The sequence below is a fragment of the Manis javanica genome, chromosome 5 (genome assembly GCF_040802235.1).
Source record: "Manis javanica isolate MJ-LG chromosome 5, MJ_LKY, whole genome shotgun sequence".
NCBI classification, from domain to species: Eukaryota; Metazoa; Chordata; class Mammalia; order Pholidota; family Manidae; genus Manis; species Manis javanica.
Window position 1 is genome coordinate 109,457,278 of NC_133160.1, and position 17,965 is coordinate 109,475,242.

The 17,965-nt window shown below is 34.9% G+C and overlaps 1 protein-coding gene across 4 annotated transcripts in view; it reads left to right on the forward strand.

Moving 5' to 3' along the window:
* The window catches only part of ANTXR2 (ANTXR cell adhesion molecule 2), a 135,429-nt gene extending 131,115 nt beyond the window's left edge, over nucleotides 1-4,314 (forward strand). For all 4 annotated transcript variants that reach the window (XR_012131702.1, XR_012131703.1, XR_012131704.1 and 1 more), the window contains one exon: nucleotides 2,322-4,314. Coding sequence is in view for 1 of the 4 variants with exons in the window: in XM_037014855.2 (XP_036870750.2) it covers nucleotides 2,322-2,360 (39 nt within the window). In the remaining 3 variants the exon portion in view is untranslated. The remainder of the gene's footprint in view (nucleotides 1-2,321) is intronic.
* The last annotated feature ends 13,651 nt before the right edge of the window (nucleotides 4,315-17,965 follow it).

A 17,965-nucleotide genomic window follows, 5' to 3' on the forward strand; every position in this document is an offset into this window, starting at 1 on the left:
TTGAATATAACTCCTCCAAGTTACCAACTTTTAAGTTTCTGTAAAATAAAAATGCACCCAGACAATATCAGCTGTTAAAAGTGGGAAACACTGAGTCTTGGATTAGGGGGAAGAAGATATTTGGTTGTTTTGTTTAATGAGTGTGTGCTCATTAACACAGGGATGTATATTGTATTTAGAAGGATTTTTGGTACTTCAACAACAGACATTTGACAGCTGTTGATCAATACTTAATCACAAGCTTTAGAAGAGTTGAAGTAAAGACCTCAGGGTCAAAGTCAATAGGGTTTTCTTCATTTGAGTTTCTGTGATTTTAATTAAATCATACCAAATGAAATGGAAAATAATTTGGATCTGAAATAATTTTTAACTGTGGAACTGTTTTTGAGTATGCAGGTGAACTATGAATCTCACTTTTTAAAATATCCAGTTGCTTCGAGTAAATAAATCAGTCACCAAGATAAACCTGGAGTATAGGACAGAAGTAGTCAGAGAAGGAGTCCTATATCTATATCTAGTTAATTAGTCATGAAACTCAAGTAAAAATAGAAATAGAGGTTCATGATAACTTCTTTACAAAGTTATGCAGAAGAGACAGAATTTTTATTTTTTTGATCAATGAGTACACAAAAGATGTCATTAATTCATATTTTTGCTGCCATAATATCAGTCCTCATGTGTTTGATTCTGAAAAATAACCAGGTAATAATATTTTTAGTGTTCATCACTGTTTTAATGTGCATAGTTTCTCATTACATGTATAGCTAACACTATTGTGGCTTAGAAGCACTGTTTTATGGTTTTCCTCAAATATTTATTAATTCTTTCATTTTCCCACCATCCCCTGATGAAAAAATGTTTAGAAAAAGGATACATCACCAAAATAATATTTTAAATGCTTTCTTTGCTTTTGGCATCATAGTTAATCTGGAGAAGAGTTCCTTCGCTTAATATTCATTCTAAATATCTTGTTTGAAAGTTCTAGATATTACAAAAATACAGTCTGAGTACATGAAAGACTATGACCATTGCATTACCATGGAATTTTGACCTCATTCTAAGGTGGTCTTCTCTCTGCTTTTCTCCCAATTCCTTTTGCACAGATATAATTTGTAGAGATTAAGTATAAGTAGTAAAACTGACCATTGTAATAATGTTGCCTCCAAAATTATGTGGAAGACACATAATTTGATTAATGTTTTCCTTTCAGGTAAAAGCTAATGGAAAAGAGTTTGCTTTTCTACCTTTTTGTTTCTTCATTAATTTCTGAAATTTCCAAATTTATTGAGAATACTTTTAAGAGGAAAATGGACCAAAATCCTGTTTTTATGTTCCAGGCTTTCTTCTACAAAAATATTTGTTGTTCCTTTTGAATATCCATGTATTGGATATTTTTAAATTTATTTTTCACATTTGGAGGGATTTGAAAGTTCCAAATTCTGAAATTAGAAAGCAGATATTATGAGAAATAGAAATATCTCAATAGCATGATGATCCTGACCCTAAACGGAAAGCAGTATGATAGCTTTCAGCTTAGTAAGGAATCTGGGCATGACTTATGTAGTACAGGATATCAGTAGAGTCATACCAAGGAGAGAGTAGGAGGGGATCTTTTATCACTCATTGGAAACTTTGTTTCCAAATAATTATTGGATTATTTACAATACATATGAAACAAAGTATCTCTGCAACTTTAATTGAACTGCTATGGAATTGGAATGGCAAATTCTCTTTGGAAATGTGGAATGCAAGTAAATAGTCACCATTTAGAGAGAACACATAATGGTGTGCAGTTGTGAGATGTGGTCAACAGCAGTGTTTGCTAAGTCTCTTGCAAAAGCCTGTTAAAAAATGGAATCACAGAGACAGTACCTCTTCCCTTTCCCCTTGACTCCTTATTCTCAGTCTCTTATTACTTCTTAAATGCATTCTTCATCTATACATTTTAGAAGTACCAGTTTCACGTCAATTTAAAAAGCACCAGATTGCATAAAAGGATACTTTCATTTAAATTCATTATGAAAAGAAACACAAGGTTGTAGCTCTGATGTTTATTACTAGGACAGTAATGCTATACTTTAAATAGCAATAACATAGTTCTATTTTCCATAGAGTTTTTTCAACTCTAACTTTACCATGCCATTGTGTAGGTGAACTTACTTCGGAAAAGATCTGAATGAACTATCATTCTTTGCCCAAGGAAAAAACCTTATGACTTCAAGTCTTATCTTAGCATTGGTAATTGTTTATCATACCATGGTAGGAAAACTCGGTCTTCGTTATGCTTTTTTGTTTTAATAAGAATTTTTTTTCTTTCCTAGGGCCGGTGCATTAATTTCTCCCGAGTTCAATCTCAGTAAAAGGAAAGCAGGAAGACCAAGAAGGTATGAAGATGGTTCATATTCACACTGCTGATTTTCAACCAAATGAAAAAAATTAGTGCATTTCAGAAGTTTTTGGAAAAGCAGCTTTATTCCTCACAGTCAGGAAATATTTTCTCTACCTTCTGCTTTGCCTGAACCCAACACTTTCAAACACTTGTTCTGCCCTCTACATAGTGAAACCCAGTGGTAACCCATGATACCTGACATTGAAAATAGAGAAGAACATTAATCTGCATTCTGTGGTTTATTATACAAGAAAGTTTGTTTGAATGTCTAGAAGAGGAGAAAGCAAAAACAATAGAAAATGGAGAAGAACATTAATCTGCATTCTGTGGTTTATTATACAAGAAAGTTTGTTTGAATGTATGGAAGAGAAGAAAGCAAAAACAACAGCACGAAGATGATATCAAAACAGGGACCATGAAACAACTTGCCATCTTTAGTGGAAAGAAGAGTGTTTTACATGGAAACATGGCACTTGTGTTTTTGCATGGCAAGAATGTTAGCCACAGGCAGGGTATGAAATTTCCCACCAGGCTAAGCAAATACAGAAGTCCATTGCCTTTTAGCTGTGTCAGATCACAAAATCCTTCCAAGTCCCCGGTCACAATGTGCCTTACGAGAAGCTTTGACTGGAAAATCTTGTCATTCTAACACTGTAAAGTGCACACGCATGATGAAATGTAGACAGGATGCCTCAAGGTATTGGTGGCAAGCAAGAGTTTACCCTTTAGTTTCTGAAGACACCTTTATTTCATTTTACACACGGGAAAAGAAGAAAATTAATAGAGTGTTATTCCACAAGCAGATAGCCTCTAACCAGAGATCTTGAGTGAAGTTTAAGGTACTCATGATTTGAGAACTTGTCCTTGTAAGTGGTAGATTTACCCCTCTTTCTATGTTTAAGGTTTAGTAGTGCATAAAACATTGAAATTTGTAAACACACCTAGGAGTTTGTTTTGCTTTTTATTTAAAGGAAGCAGTAACCACAAAGCTTCCGCTCAGGGTTTTTTCTTCCTCCAAGTCTCCAAGGGCTCTTCAGCGTCACAAGCCAGCAACTCTCTTTGCATGAAAATTTCAAAGTTTAATTAATATAATTAAAGGCAACAGCAAGCAGCAGCCTGTGAAGATTTTGCTCATCTTTTTTATGCCTTTTGACATTGAATGACCTATTACTGTATGCGCATTACTTGGATTTTGAGGGGCACTCTACCTTGGTTATGTTTCAGTCGAGAAAAAAAAGACCTCTCACCAATTTACAAATCAAGTTTTCAGGAGGGTCAGCCAGCACAAAACATCGAAAATGTACCTATTACAATTTTTTAGAAAAACCACCATCGTGTCATGTCGACGATGCCAAATTATTTTAGTGTGAGCGGAAACACTGTGGGGGAGGAGGAAGGCAGCAGCTGAAGGAAAAAGCTCAAATGATCTAGTCACTTTCGATACTGTACTTCAGATGCGAAATGGATATTCGACTCGAAACCTGACAAAGTGCGCCTGCTTTGATGTGAACTGGTATAGACAATGACCAGTGGCTGGGTCAGTGGGATGTCTCTCTGCGAGCACACAGGCTTATCAAATGACACTAAAAATAAGTTCAACAACCATCACATTGGAAGGGAGGAAGTGAACATTTCATGTTTGGCGGGCATATCAGTGCACAAGATGGAAGGAGCTATTCAGAGTATCCCAATGTAATTACCCGCATTGTGCTCTTAATGGAAATTTCAAAGGATGGGGAGTGATTCTGTTGGTTGGTGTCCAGATTGTGGCACTGCTCCAAGAAGCCTTACTCACACAAATATGTGTTTATATATATACATGTATATTCTCTAGCTTGAATCTTTTGCTTGAGTTTATTTATGTCACTGGCTGGCTGGATCCAAAGTCATGTGTCTACATACTCACAAATAAAATTTTACTTGTGCCTCTGCTACCATTTTCTTCAAGCCCACATAAACTCAAGCTTTGTTTGGTTAAATATATAATTGTCCTAGTTAGTTTCAGAGATAAAACTATATTCAATTCCAGAATATCCCTTATGTTCACAAATGATACAGTTGGCAGTAATTATCCATGTGTTCAAGTGTGATTTGGAAGCCTGTTGTACACCCAGGGAATTCTTGTAGACCTTTGTTATACATTTGCATCTGGGACAGGGCCTATTGCTATTTTCTTAAATTGGCACTTAATTTCTGATCATTGTACACCCACAGGTAGTATTTAAGAGCATTCAAGGTACTGTAGAAGCTAAGGCTGTTTCTTTGATAGTTACTTTGAATTTGTCCAATATCATATGGTACTTGTATTTTGCTACATGCATAGTGTGAAAAGACCTCTGCTCTTAAATGGAAAAATAGCTTTCTGTAGATTGTAATGCAAATGATTTCCAGTTCTAATCCAACTATGGAGAGTTCTCAGTGAAGAGGGAGAGGCAGTAGTCTATATTTAGATTAAAAAGGTGATATTCATAAAGTTTGTTCAAGGACAGATAGAGTTTCATTGCACTTAAACATATGAACCAGATCTATATTATGGTTTTCTTCAGTTATGGTAATTAGCAAATGAGAAGAATTTTCTTTAAAGAGTACTGTTTTCTCACCGAAGGACTAAATTGAAAACCTCTACACCTTTTAACCAGGAGAACAAACATTTAGAATAAAGCCATTTACACAAGTTTAATGACGTTTTATATTCTATAGAGAGAAAGTTCCTGTTTAACTTTCTGGAGGACATAACATCAATCAAGATCTACCTTCTGTGTTTAAACGAGTAAATCCTTATCCATAATCCGTTTGTGTTGCATAAGATTGCAACAACAATTAAGTGGGAAATGACTCCTAACTTATGTGTCTGCTCTGCCTGGAAAGAAAGTTTTGAAGGCATCTATATATATTTCATAACAATGTCTGTTCTTTATGGATTTGATCCATAAATATTTATCTATCTGAAAACTTTGATACTTGGAATGTTTTCCTGAAAGCATTTGGTGCTCCAAGAAAAAACATTTGGTGCTGAGAGTTGCAGCATTGATGCCTTTCCCCAAGTTAATTCTATTTTAAAAATTTGTATTTCCTTCCCAATGAGATGCAGAGTAAAATTTGAGACCCTCCATTAAGTAGAGAGCAGCATCTGTCATCCATGGGTAATTATTATTTTGACAAAAATATGTAAGGTTTAAACCTCCTATATTTCAAATTGTTGGAGAAATGATTTGCTCATATATCCCCTGAACTTTATTCTAACCATTTTAAATCATAAATTATTCAACATTTATTTTTCAAATAAATCCTATTGAATATATAATTAGATATCTCTGTGAACTTAATAACTTTATTATCTAAATATAACCATTGTTTACTGCTCAGAGGCAATTTTTAAAAAATTGAAACCTAACCTATACTACAGCCAACGAGGTTTCTAAAATGTTTTTTAATTGATTAGCTTGGCAAAGTATAATTAAGCCACATTTACCAGTGTTGTGAAGCATTATAACTTCCTTCTCTAACACAAAGCTTCGTGATTAACTGTTACTAGACTTTGTACAGCATCACTTTACTGTGGGAAGTTTATTAGTATTTTATTACTACTGGAAAATTTTGGTGGATGTATGTGCACAGGAGAGAAATATGCACATTCTTTATTTTAATATGAAAGGGAATACATAATCTAAAGTCATAGAATAACTGGTACATTTGTTGTATGTTTAAGGAAGGACACATGTGAGGACAGAGAATGGTGTCTACTTGTAGGCAATGAAGTATGTGCAGCCATGTAGTCTAGTCTTGGAGTTGGGTTAGTGTTTTGCTTAGTGAATTTCTATGACATATTTCTGAGAACACTTTAATTTTGGTAAATTTGTATACTTACTAGAAGCTGATTCAGTCAATCTGACAAAAGGACACAATTTTTGAAAACTCATAATGCAGCAAACACTTGCTGTTTTTTTATGTACTTTGTTTTTGTGCTCTTCTGCCAAAGAAAATTATGGTAAGAAAGTACACAGCATAACATGCAAATTTATGTTGAAATGTGCTTGTTCAGATTGCTTGTTCAGAACTATATTAAGGTAAAGTGTGTGTGGGTGTGTATGTGTGTGCATGTGTACATATGAGAGGGAGTCTGTGTGCTGTGCTACGAATTGTCTTGGCTTAGGAGCCAGGCGATGGGATTCCTAGCCCATAGATGTAGCCACTACTGGCTTGCTGAAATTGAGCCTGTCAGCCTCTCAAATATATGGAGATGGACTGGAGATTAGATATGAAGTTCTTCCCAGTTGACAACATGTCTGTGCATGTAGTCGTATTGGAGGTTTTTGTATTTATCTCGTATTTTTAATGATTGGTTTTACTTGTAGAGTTTTTGTAATATTAACTCTGTAAACTGTCATTTAGTTACAAAAAAAGACATTGAACCATAGTAAATAATTTGATAATTAGCCATAAAAAGTAATGTCTCAGTTAATGTCTTACAACTAGAATTTGTCAAAGATGCAACTGATAATAAAGTTTATATCTGATGAAATCTCTCAAAAATTGAGTAAAATATTGGGAAATATATCCATGTATTTCATTCTGACTTTACAGTTCTAGCAAGTGTCTCAAAGGCATATATAAAGACAGATAGAAATTGTTACAAGACAGTTTTAATGATTAAGGCCCTTTGTACACTGCAGAAAGGTAAACTATTAGAGTCCACTTTCCTTAGTCAAAATTGGGAAAAAGTCTTAACTGACAATAACTGCTTATGTTTCCCATAACAAGTAATCAATGGAAAGCATTTTATTAAGTAATTTGAATTCAGTTTAGGATATATAGTATGTTAGGATCACTAACCTCTCACAAATTCACCACAGTCTTATTGTAGAAGAAAACTATGAACGTAAGAAATTAAAAAAAAAATGGACCCTTAATATTGTCTCCTAACTACTGTAAAGTTGTTTATATCTTAGGTGAACTATATTTGCAAGATTGTGCATGTCAATAGATAATCCAAAATAAATTGTTAAATATACATTTATATAGATTTTAATTTTATTAGAAACATCAAGAGTTAATCTTCTAGAATGTAGACTACCAAAAAGTTATGCCAAGTCTTTATACACTAAAAGGCAAGGTGATTTTAAGCAATTTAGATACAAAACAAAAGAACTGAGAGCTTCCAAAGTTGTAGATGATAGAAAAAGGAAGTTGTTACATCACATGCTAAATTAGAAGCAAATCTAAACCTCTCGCCATGCTGTTGTACTCCACCATCTGATTCGTATATGTAATTGGGGAAAGAAAAACTCACAATGTAAAATAAGATTGACTAGTTGTAGCAGATGACACCTGTAAATAGAATTTTTACCAGTTGAAATTCTGATGTGAAATGAGATGATTATCATTAACACACTAAAGTTTTCTTCTGAGTTCTTTTTTTAAACATCCTCTAATTCTAAAAGTCTCTGTTAATTACACAGAGCAATGACAGACCTTCATCTTCTTTAAATACTTTGTTTGTGTGAGGCTGTCACATGGGAAGAAAGATTATATTTTAAACAATATGTTCAAGTGTAAAAAATCTTCAACAAATTCTTAACGTTTAAAAAAAAATGAGAGAAATTTCCAAGACATCTTGGGATTCTTCCTAGGGGAGAAGGATATCTCAAAAAGCTTGAAAGGATTTTAAATAATTTTTAAAAAATGTCAAAGACTAAATTATGCCCTGTAATATTTAGTGTACTTTTTTCATTTTAAGGAAATATTGATATGATTAGAATAAGATGACACAACACTGAAAAGACAATTGCGATGACACTATGGTTGTTCAGCATCTCTGTATTCCTGCCACCACCCAGAAAGCATTGAAATGATATATTAAAAAATTCTAATTAAAAATAATATAGGACAGTGACTATGAAGGGGTATGTGGGGAAGACTTGGTGAAGGGGGGAACCTAGTAAACATAATGTTCTTCATGTAATTATAGATTAATGATATCAAAATAATAATAATAATATAGGTCTATTCACAAGTGATTTCAAAATTATTAGGTCTACTGTGCTAACAGAGTAAAAATAGTATACTCATCAAATTACTCCTTTGAAATCATGGATAAAGTGGAAGCAATCACTTTGCTTTAAAAAAACAGTTCCCTAGTTGTTTCAGAAACCAGTCCAATAAATCTCAACTCAAGGTCATTACTGTTTTTATGTGTTTATGTTTATAATTTCTAACTTTTATGCTTTTATATGTTTTAAATTTCTAACTTTGAAAAAATACTCTTCTCAATTAAATTGAGAAGAGAGGGCTTATAGTACTTTTCTATTGCTTTTTAACAAACTACCACAACAAGTGCCTTAAAAACAACACAGATGATTCTTTTGCAGGTCTGGGGGTCTGAAGTCAAAATCAGTTCCACTGAGCTGAAAAGTTGAGGTTTCGGCAAGGCTCTGAGGAGAGCTGTCTCCTCGCCTTTTTCAGCTTCTAGAGGCTGCTGGGGTTCCCTGACTTGAGGCCCCTTCTTCCTCTCTGCTCCCATCACTGCCTCCATGGTGCTGCCTCTTATTTCTGTGGTCTCCTTCCTCCTTCTTATAAGGACCATGGTGATTATATGCTGGGCCCACCTGGATAATCCCAGATGACCAGATAATCTCAAAAGCCTGGATGTCATCACATCTGCAGAGTCCCTTTGCCATATGAGTAACATTCACAGGTTCTGGGGTTAGGACACGTGGGGGCCATTATTTAGCCTGCCACTTTGTGTCTGACACCATAAGAAAATATACAAGTTGAGTTCAACTTTCTTCATTAAATCCTTGTCTGCACAAATTATTTACATTTTGTCATCACACAAGTGGTTTTGGTTTTGGAGGAATTCCATTTGTTCACATTCTACTGCTTCATATTTCACTTGAGATTTTTCTCAGGAAAGGAAAAATGCCAGGGGATAAATTCTTGGAAGATTTTTGCCAGATGATAAACCTCACACCAGGCTGAGAAGCATAGGGGCAGTTTTTGCAGCCTCTGGAGCATTTACCTGGCCTACCTGCATAAGCCCAGAAGTTAACAGATTTAGTCCTTCCAGGACTTCCTGCTATCCTGAAAACTTACTTAGAAGGTATTGATATATCACCAGAGACAAAGGACAAAAACAAGTTGAGGTTGCTAGCATAAGCAATTAACAGAAACTTGGATAAAGATTTCTTAAATTATTGTGTTAACTATTGTGTCCTAAATGATGTGGCATTTATACATGGCATACCTTGTGTTTACACAGTTCATTGACACTAATCTGATATTGTCTTAATCATATTGTTTGGTTCTGTGTATGATGCCATCACTCCAGAAAAATACATTCCATAACAGAAAATTCAACTGATAATATTGGATGCCTGCTAAGGATGAAGCATTAGATCATGGGGACTGGTGATGAATAAGTTGAGCTTACATTCTAGTGGAAAAAGAAATACCTTAAGTACATAGATAACAAGTGGGGTGAGTATTCTGAACATGTAAGTTTGCATATAATGAGGTTTTAACGGTGTATATGCTTTCAGGAAAAAACTGAAAGAATCTAGAATTTTGAAGGATAAGGACCCAAAGGGAAGAGCAAAGAAAAATGTTGTATACAGTGGAAAAGCATGCCCTAGAGTTAATAGAAACTGAGGCTATCTTTGAGGACTGGGAGATAGGAATTACAGAAAAGAGAACCAGGTGAGTAGAAAAGATAGGCAGAATGGTAAGGAAGGGATCAGGAAATGTAGGGACGGGTTCACTGTATCTTCAGGATGAACAAAAGCCCTTCAACAGGTATTTGAAGGTCTAAAACAGGAAAGTAATATCAGGTTGATATTTTAAAACAATCACAGACTAGACAGGAGACCATAAAGGAAAGGCTGAGTCACAGATAGTGCAGCATCCCTCCTCCAATCTCACATCACTGTGCATCTTCTGGATTTGATATTTCTGAGCTGCTCATACCCCTTTGAATTAGGGCCCTAATTAAAATATATCCCCCTCAGTTTTAAACAGATGCCATGTGTTGATAGTTGGAACTAGGCATTCTTGCTTCACACTTTTATTTTCTCTTGTTACTTTTAAAGACTCAAAAGGAGAACTATTTTGAATAATTTGGCCCACATACCACCTTTCCCCCATCGATATGGGACTTCCCACCTCTGTGCCTAGATCTCTGAGGTCAGACCTCCACCCAGGTCTCTTGCTGCTGTAAATTATTCAACCTGACCCTCATTAGCTAGAGGTGACCTGCTAATACCAGTGTAACCAGTTCCACAACATCAGCATGTTCTGCACAGAAGACCAGAATAATGCACATTAGGATGTCACCCCTGTTAAATTATTCTTGACTTAGGGCTGTTGCAACTGAGATAAAGAAGGAGTCCCATTTTAACATTATGTTATAATTTATTAAAAAGGTCCCATCCTAGGTGCTGAGAAAACAGTAGTGAAGAACAAGATTTCTGATTTTGTGGATTTAACATTCAAGTTGTGAAACAGCAAATACATAATAGGACCTCCAGAGATATGCACTCATCAGGTGTCAAATGTAATATATACATCATGTGTGCTAGGAAGAAAGTAAAGCAGGAATGAGGTAAAAACTGAGTAGAAAAAAATTATTGTTGAAGTGGTCAGGAAGGGTCTCTCTCTAAAGACATGAGAATTCCAGGTAGAGGGAAGAGTACATTCCTAGATCCTGAGACATCAATAAACTTGGTAAGAACAAGAAGTTGAATGGAGAAGGGGAGAGGGGTGGAAGAGAGAGTGTAATAGGCTCAGAAGGTAGGGTAGCAGGAGCCAGAGCAGGTAGGGCTTTGGAAGCCAAGTAAGGAGGTAAGATTATATATTTTATCTGGGATAGGAAACTAACTCTTACAAGATTTGAGCAGGATAGTGATATATTCTGCTTTATACTTGGGGAAAAAAATGACTAGCTTCTGAGTGGAGAATGAGCATTAGACAGCAAAAATGGAGATAAGTGATGTACTGAAAGATCCTCTCCTTTAAAATTTGGTGTAAGATCATTTACATATTTTACCAAAGAGGAGTGATTAATAATATAGAGGAACTCTACTTCAAGTTGATCCAAAGATTATTAAAGGAAATTCAAAGAAATTTAAATTATCTTGCTTATAGACTTGGATAATTGGAAAACTAAGCTGCCTTTTCTCTCTTTGTGGTGAACAAAAGAGCATGGACGGCCTTTGTATACAGACAATGAAGAGGGGGCCCTGGCAAGCCATACATTCAAACATTCAATTGAACCCTTACATGTGAAGCGAATCACAGATCTGAGTTCTGCCATAGTGGCTGAACAAAACAATTTCTTTGTCTGAAGCAAATCTTAAAGGGATTTCCTTCCCCTGAAGTAAAACAGAAATAAAATAGAGCAAAAAAGAAGAGAGCAGAGGGCTGAGCAACATCACCAGAAGTTAGAGCATAAAATGAGAAAATGGCAGAGGATGTTTTTGTGTTTTTTAACGATGGAGATACCTGATATCCCATTTTAAATTGCGTACATTCCTCAGAGTAAAGCCTTCATTCTCATAATTTCAGTTGTCGGCTAACTCCATTTCTGTGTCACTTAAGAAAGTGTTGAGCTCAGGAAAAGCACTCAAGGGATGGTAAAATGATCCTTCAAAAAATAAGCCTCTGAAAATTTGCAGAAATATTGAGGATTGGCTAATCCAAAACTGATGAATGGGTTTAAAGTAATATTATATGGATCTTATACAGCGAGTTGCCCCCACCTACTGATTTTTTTTCCAGAATAAAAAGAAAAATTTTTTAAGTAACTGTGATCTTAAAAGTCATTAAAACTAACATCTACTTCACTGTTCAAGTACTAATATTGAACAAGATATCAATAAAATTGATAAATTCTAAAATAATAGATTTTAGATAGATTTTGAGTGGCCCGTTTAAAAATAAACCCTGATCACATAAAATGGGATTTAATGCTAAATGAGGCCTGTTTTATATGGTCAACCCTAGATAAACTCTGTGCCTCTGAGACTCTCATTTTGCTATCACAAAATTTTCTTCAGCTAGATTTCCCCTAAAATATTGCCTCATGTGCCAATAGACCTTGAGTTCTTAGGAATAATAAATTCTACACATGTGTGGATAAAGTGAAGGTTCCCATGGCCAGGATCCTCACCTGAACCTAAACTACTTGATAATGTAACTAGTCTGGTGCTAGGCTATTGCTTCCACACCCTTAGGCAATAAGCTATTATTGACTGAGTCACTGTATAAAGAGCTCTGCCCAGGACTGTGGGTGTAGGCAGAGACGAAGGAGGATTACAGACCTGCAGACTGTAGGATGCAGACGTAATGCTAGTGCTCTACCTATTGCCAAGAGAACAAGCCAGGTAATAAACCCTTTCACCCCAAGAACGTACCATTATCATTCCTCAGTCTCACTGAATCCATAGTGAACCTGCCCAGGGCTGAAACACATTGGCAAGACAACATTCACTAGATATAGTGTTTATAGCTCTCATGTTTGTTACTTTATATAGCTCTACATGCCTGCATGTGCACACACACACACACACACACACACACACACACACACACACACACACACACACTCCTTTCTAGGAGTTACATTTGTATTCAAAAATGCTATGAATGATTCACAATATGAACTTTTATGTGCTTCACAATCCTGAGGATCTCCCTGATTATTCATGTGAAGCAATTTGACATCTGAATATAATCATTTCTAAGCATGTTTAAAGAAAGCAAATCACCTGATAATATTAAAAACTTGCATTTATACATCATTTTATAATTTTCCAAAGTACTCCCACAGGTATTATTGGTTTCACTTAATGAAAACATACTGACTGCATACTATGCATCCAATTCTAATTTGCAAAGTTAGTGTGAACTTGTAGTGTAAGGGTGTGTGTGCAAGGTAGAAGACATGGCCTTCCCATGATACTCAATACAAAAAAAGTCAGCATCAGTCTTGAGTGGCCCATTTAAAAATAAACCCTGATCACATAAAATGGGATTTAATGCTAAATGAGGCTTGTTTTATATGGTCAACCCTAGATAAACTCTGTGCCTCTGAGACTCTCATTTTGCTATCACAAAATTTCCATGCATATTAATAGCCTTCCTGAGGAAGAAAATACTTTTAAGTCATTTAGTGCACTTTAAAAGATTACTTTGGTCTAATTCACAAATAAGTAAAACCACATAAAAATTTAATAGCCCCTAAGGATAAACAAAACAAAACAAAATACCATAAAATGAGGTTTTCTAAGAAGGTTGATCAAATTCCTGCAAAAAAGAGGCGTTTCTGTAGGAAATTGTTTTCAGGGCCAGCTGAAGGACATCAGGATAGAGATCATTGCTTTAACATAATTTCAGAGGCAGTTAATGTTGAGCAAAAGAGAGAAGAAAACCCAAGATGGTGAAAGGGTAATTAATTCAGAGTTTTAGCTTTAATTTCCAAGCTTCATATGGTTAAGTGATCCTTTGCAGTGGAAAACAACTAGATTGATACTTGCTTTTTTACCTTGTGATAATTAACTCTTTCACATATTTATTGTATAGTGACATCTGTGTTTCCCCTTCATGTTACCAACTGACCTACACAAAGCAGGTAAAAAACAATATGCTGAGGGTAAAGCCATGCACCACAATCTTTCAGCTTTCCGCAGCACCCAGCCTTCTCCAGCCCCTGGAGAATGATGGCAATGATGTGTCTGGGGTGGAGTCCTGTGGGTAGAGGAGGTTGGTTGTGCTTAGTAGCCAGAGGTATACAGGCCCTCTAGATGAGTTCAAATCATGCCAAAGTTCAGGGAGTTGATTCTCTTGCCAAGAAAAAGGAGCCAAATTTGATCCAGAAGGTTAGAAGCCATGAAGCAATTGTGTAAAGGGTTCTAATTTCTACACATTCTCATTAAGACTTATTCTTTTCTGTTTTTCTTTTCTTTTTTCTTTTTTAAATAGTAGCTATCCTAATGGTGGAAAGTGGTTACTCATTAAAGTTTTGATTTGCAGTTCCCTAATTATTAGTGATGTAGAGCACCTTTTTTACATGCTTATTGGTCATTTGTGTATCTTTGGAGAAATGACTACTCAAGTCCTTTAGTAATTTTTGAATATGGTGGGGTATTTTGTTGAGTTTTAGGGCTTCTTTATATATTCTGGATATAAATACTTTATCAGATATATGATTTGCAAATATTTTCTCCCATTCTGTGGGTTGCCTTTTTATGCTATTAATAGTGTCTTTCGATGAAAAAGTTTAAAATTTTCATGAAGTCCACTTTGTCTATTTTTCTTTTGCTGCCAGTGTTTTTGGTGTCATATCCAAGAATCACTGCTGTATCTAATGTAGTGAAAATTTTAATCTGTGATTTCTTCTAAGAGTTTTCTATTTTTAGTTTTTATATTTCAGTCTTTGATCCATTGTTAATTTTTATATATGATGTAAGGTAATGAACCAATTTAATTCTTTTGCATGTGGATATCCAGTTTTTCCATTTGTTGAGAAGACTGCCCTTTCCCCATGGAAATTGGCCCCCTTGTCAATTATCATTTGACCCTATGCTGTAGGGTTTATTTCTAGGCTTTTCTATTCTATCCTATTGGTCTACATGTCTGTCTTTATGTCAGTAACAACACTGTTTTATTACTAAAGCTTTGTAGTAAGAATTGAAATCAGGGGTGTTAATTCTCAGCTTTATTCATCTTTTTCATGATTGTTTTGATTATTCAAGGTCCTTTAAGATTCCATATGAATTTTAGGATGGATTATACTACTTCTACAAAAAATATCATTGGCAATTTTGATATGGATTGTGTTGAATCTGTAGACAGCTTTGGGTTGTATTGGCATCTTAGCAATATTGCTTTCCAATCCATGCATATGGGAGCATGGGATGCACTTCCATTTATGTATGTCTTCTTTAATTTCTTTCAGCAATGTTTTGTAGCTTTCATTATATGAGTCTTTCACCTCCTTTGTTAAATTCATTCCTAAATATTTTATTCTTCTTCTAAAAAATTTTATTGAAGTATAGTTATACAATATTAGTTTCAGGTATACAACATAGTGATTTGACAATTACATAATTATGAAATGTTCCCCATTGTAAGTGTGATTACCATTTCTTTTGATGCTATTGAAAACAGACTTGCTTTCTTAATTTCTTCTTCAGATTGTTCATCCATTAGTTTATAGAAATGCAACTAATTTTTGTGTTGACTTTGTATCCTGTAACTTTGCTGAATTAATTTAATCTAATGGTTTTGTGTGTTGAAATTGGTAGGGTTTTCTGCATATAAAATCATATCACCTGCAGAGACAATTTTACTACTTTTCCAGTTTGGCTGCCTTCTCATTTTTTTTTCTTGCGTAATTGTTCTCACTAGAATTCCCAGTACTATGTTGCATAGAGGTGGTGAAAGCAGGCATCCTTGCCTTGTTCCTGATCTTAAAGTAAGAGCTTTCACTCTTTTACCATTGAGTCTGATATTTGCTGTGGGTTTCATATACACCTTTTATTATGTTGAAGTGGTTTTCTTCTGTTCTTAAGTTTTTGAGTGCTTTTATCATGAAAGTTTGTCCAATTTTGTCAAATGCTTTTTATGCATCAATGGAGAGGATATGTGATTTTTTTTCTTTATCATCTTAAACATTGTTCTAATAAGTTTTAAAGATGTTTGACTTAGCAAGAAGATAAACTTCATAAAGCGACTTTTATTTTCAATTTTATATCTTCCTCTTATTTTAAAAACTTTTGTTTTAAAATGTGTGACAGTAATTTTGTGACATTTTTGGTGAGTGTGTGTGTGTGTGTGCATAGTTCTATGAATTATAATATTTATATATATATATGTGTGTGTGTGTGTGTGTGTGTGTGTAACCACTACTACACTACTACAATCAGGATACCTAACAGTTCCATCACATCAAAAGACTCCTTCAAATTATGCCTTTGTAGTCCCACCATCTCCTACCCTAACTCCAACAAGCACATATTTGTTCTCTATCATTATAGTCATATTTTTGAAAAGTTAAAATAAATGGAAACATATGGTATGTAACCCTTTAAAACTACCTTCATTCACTTAGCCTAATGCACTCAAAGTCCATCCCTGTTGCAGCATATGTAAATAATTCATTCCTTTTTTATTGCCATACAGTATTCTATTATATGGATATACCACCATTTGTTTATCCATTCATATGTGGATAGACATTTGGGTTGTTTCCAGTTTCTGACAATTATAAACAAGCTACTATGGGTGTTTGTAAGCAAGTATTTCAGTGTTTATGTTATGTGAACCTATACATCTTTCTTGGGTTAAAAAACTCTTAGTAGTGAGTCATATGATAAATATGTTTCATGTTTTAAGAACTTGCATACTGTCCTCCAAAGGAGTTGTAGCATTTTATATTTCTAATATTTATTTCTAACTTGAAGTCTTTGAATGATCCCCATTTGTCCATAGGTTAAGAAGTTTGAAACTCTAGCATGGCAGATGTGTCAGTAAAGTTATTAGAGGAAAAACAAGAAAAATGGATTCATTGTATTTGGAAGAAAGATATGAGTAACTAAAAAATCACTGTTTCCTGGGCCTGTTTTTCTGACTTGGGTGATGGGGTATCTATCAAAGACACATGAAAGGACATGAAGAGCACAAACATGGAGGAAAGGTCACTGTGTAAGGTGTAAACAACCAGGTTGAGAAAGCAGACATATACATAGGGATGATAGAGCCAGAACTACAACCAAAAGTCCTGTAAGAGGGCCAGTCTAGTGTAGACAGCTGTTGCCACGACCAAACGTGTGAACTGTGCCTTGTATCTTGACTTGTAAAGAGGTGAATTTCCAAAACTTATTACTGGGGCTCAGATGTTGTGCCCAAAATTTGACAAAATGTCCATTGGAACACAGTATTTTTCATGAGCTAGAACTTGACATTCTGCAAACCTGGACACCTACGCTCTATACTCAAGTGAAACAATTAAGCATTTTTGGAATTGCTGCAACATGCAGGTGGCCTGACTACTTTTATCATTTTTTACAAACTGACTGATGTGCCAGTTCCTTCTTTTTTCCTGATTGTAGCACAAGGGTCAAACTTTCCTCTGCAAAAGAGTATAATGAACACATTTGTTTGTATGTGTGTATGAACATTCTTGTGAAATACTTTAACATGTTCATTCAGATTCAGCATTAAAAGACCTCAAGGCCACAGCTCTAATGAGATTCACATTTTTGAGCTACATTAATATAGTAATGCATTTCATGCTGTTGCTCTGTAATTTGCCTAATCAAATAACATGAGATCAAACATACATTGGAGGGGTCCAACCTTCCCATTCATACAAAGTTGTATTTAGTTAATCACATAAGAAATTACTCTTTTCAGGATTTGTTTGCATTTTTAAGCTAGTTAGAAGTCAGAGTTTAATCAGTATATTCTATTTCTCTCCAACCTAGTAAATTGGTTGCCTATAGCCAATTGGCCATATCTACCTTACAAATTCCTAAAATTCTGAATTATTGTTCTCAGTTTTACTGTTATGAGGCTAAAGAA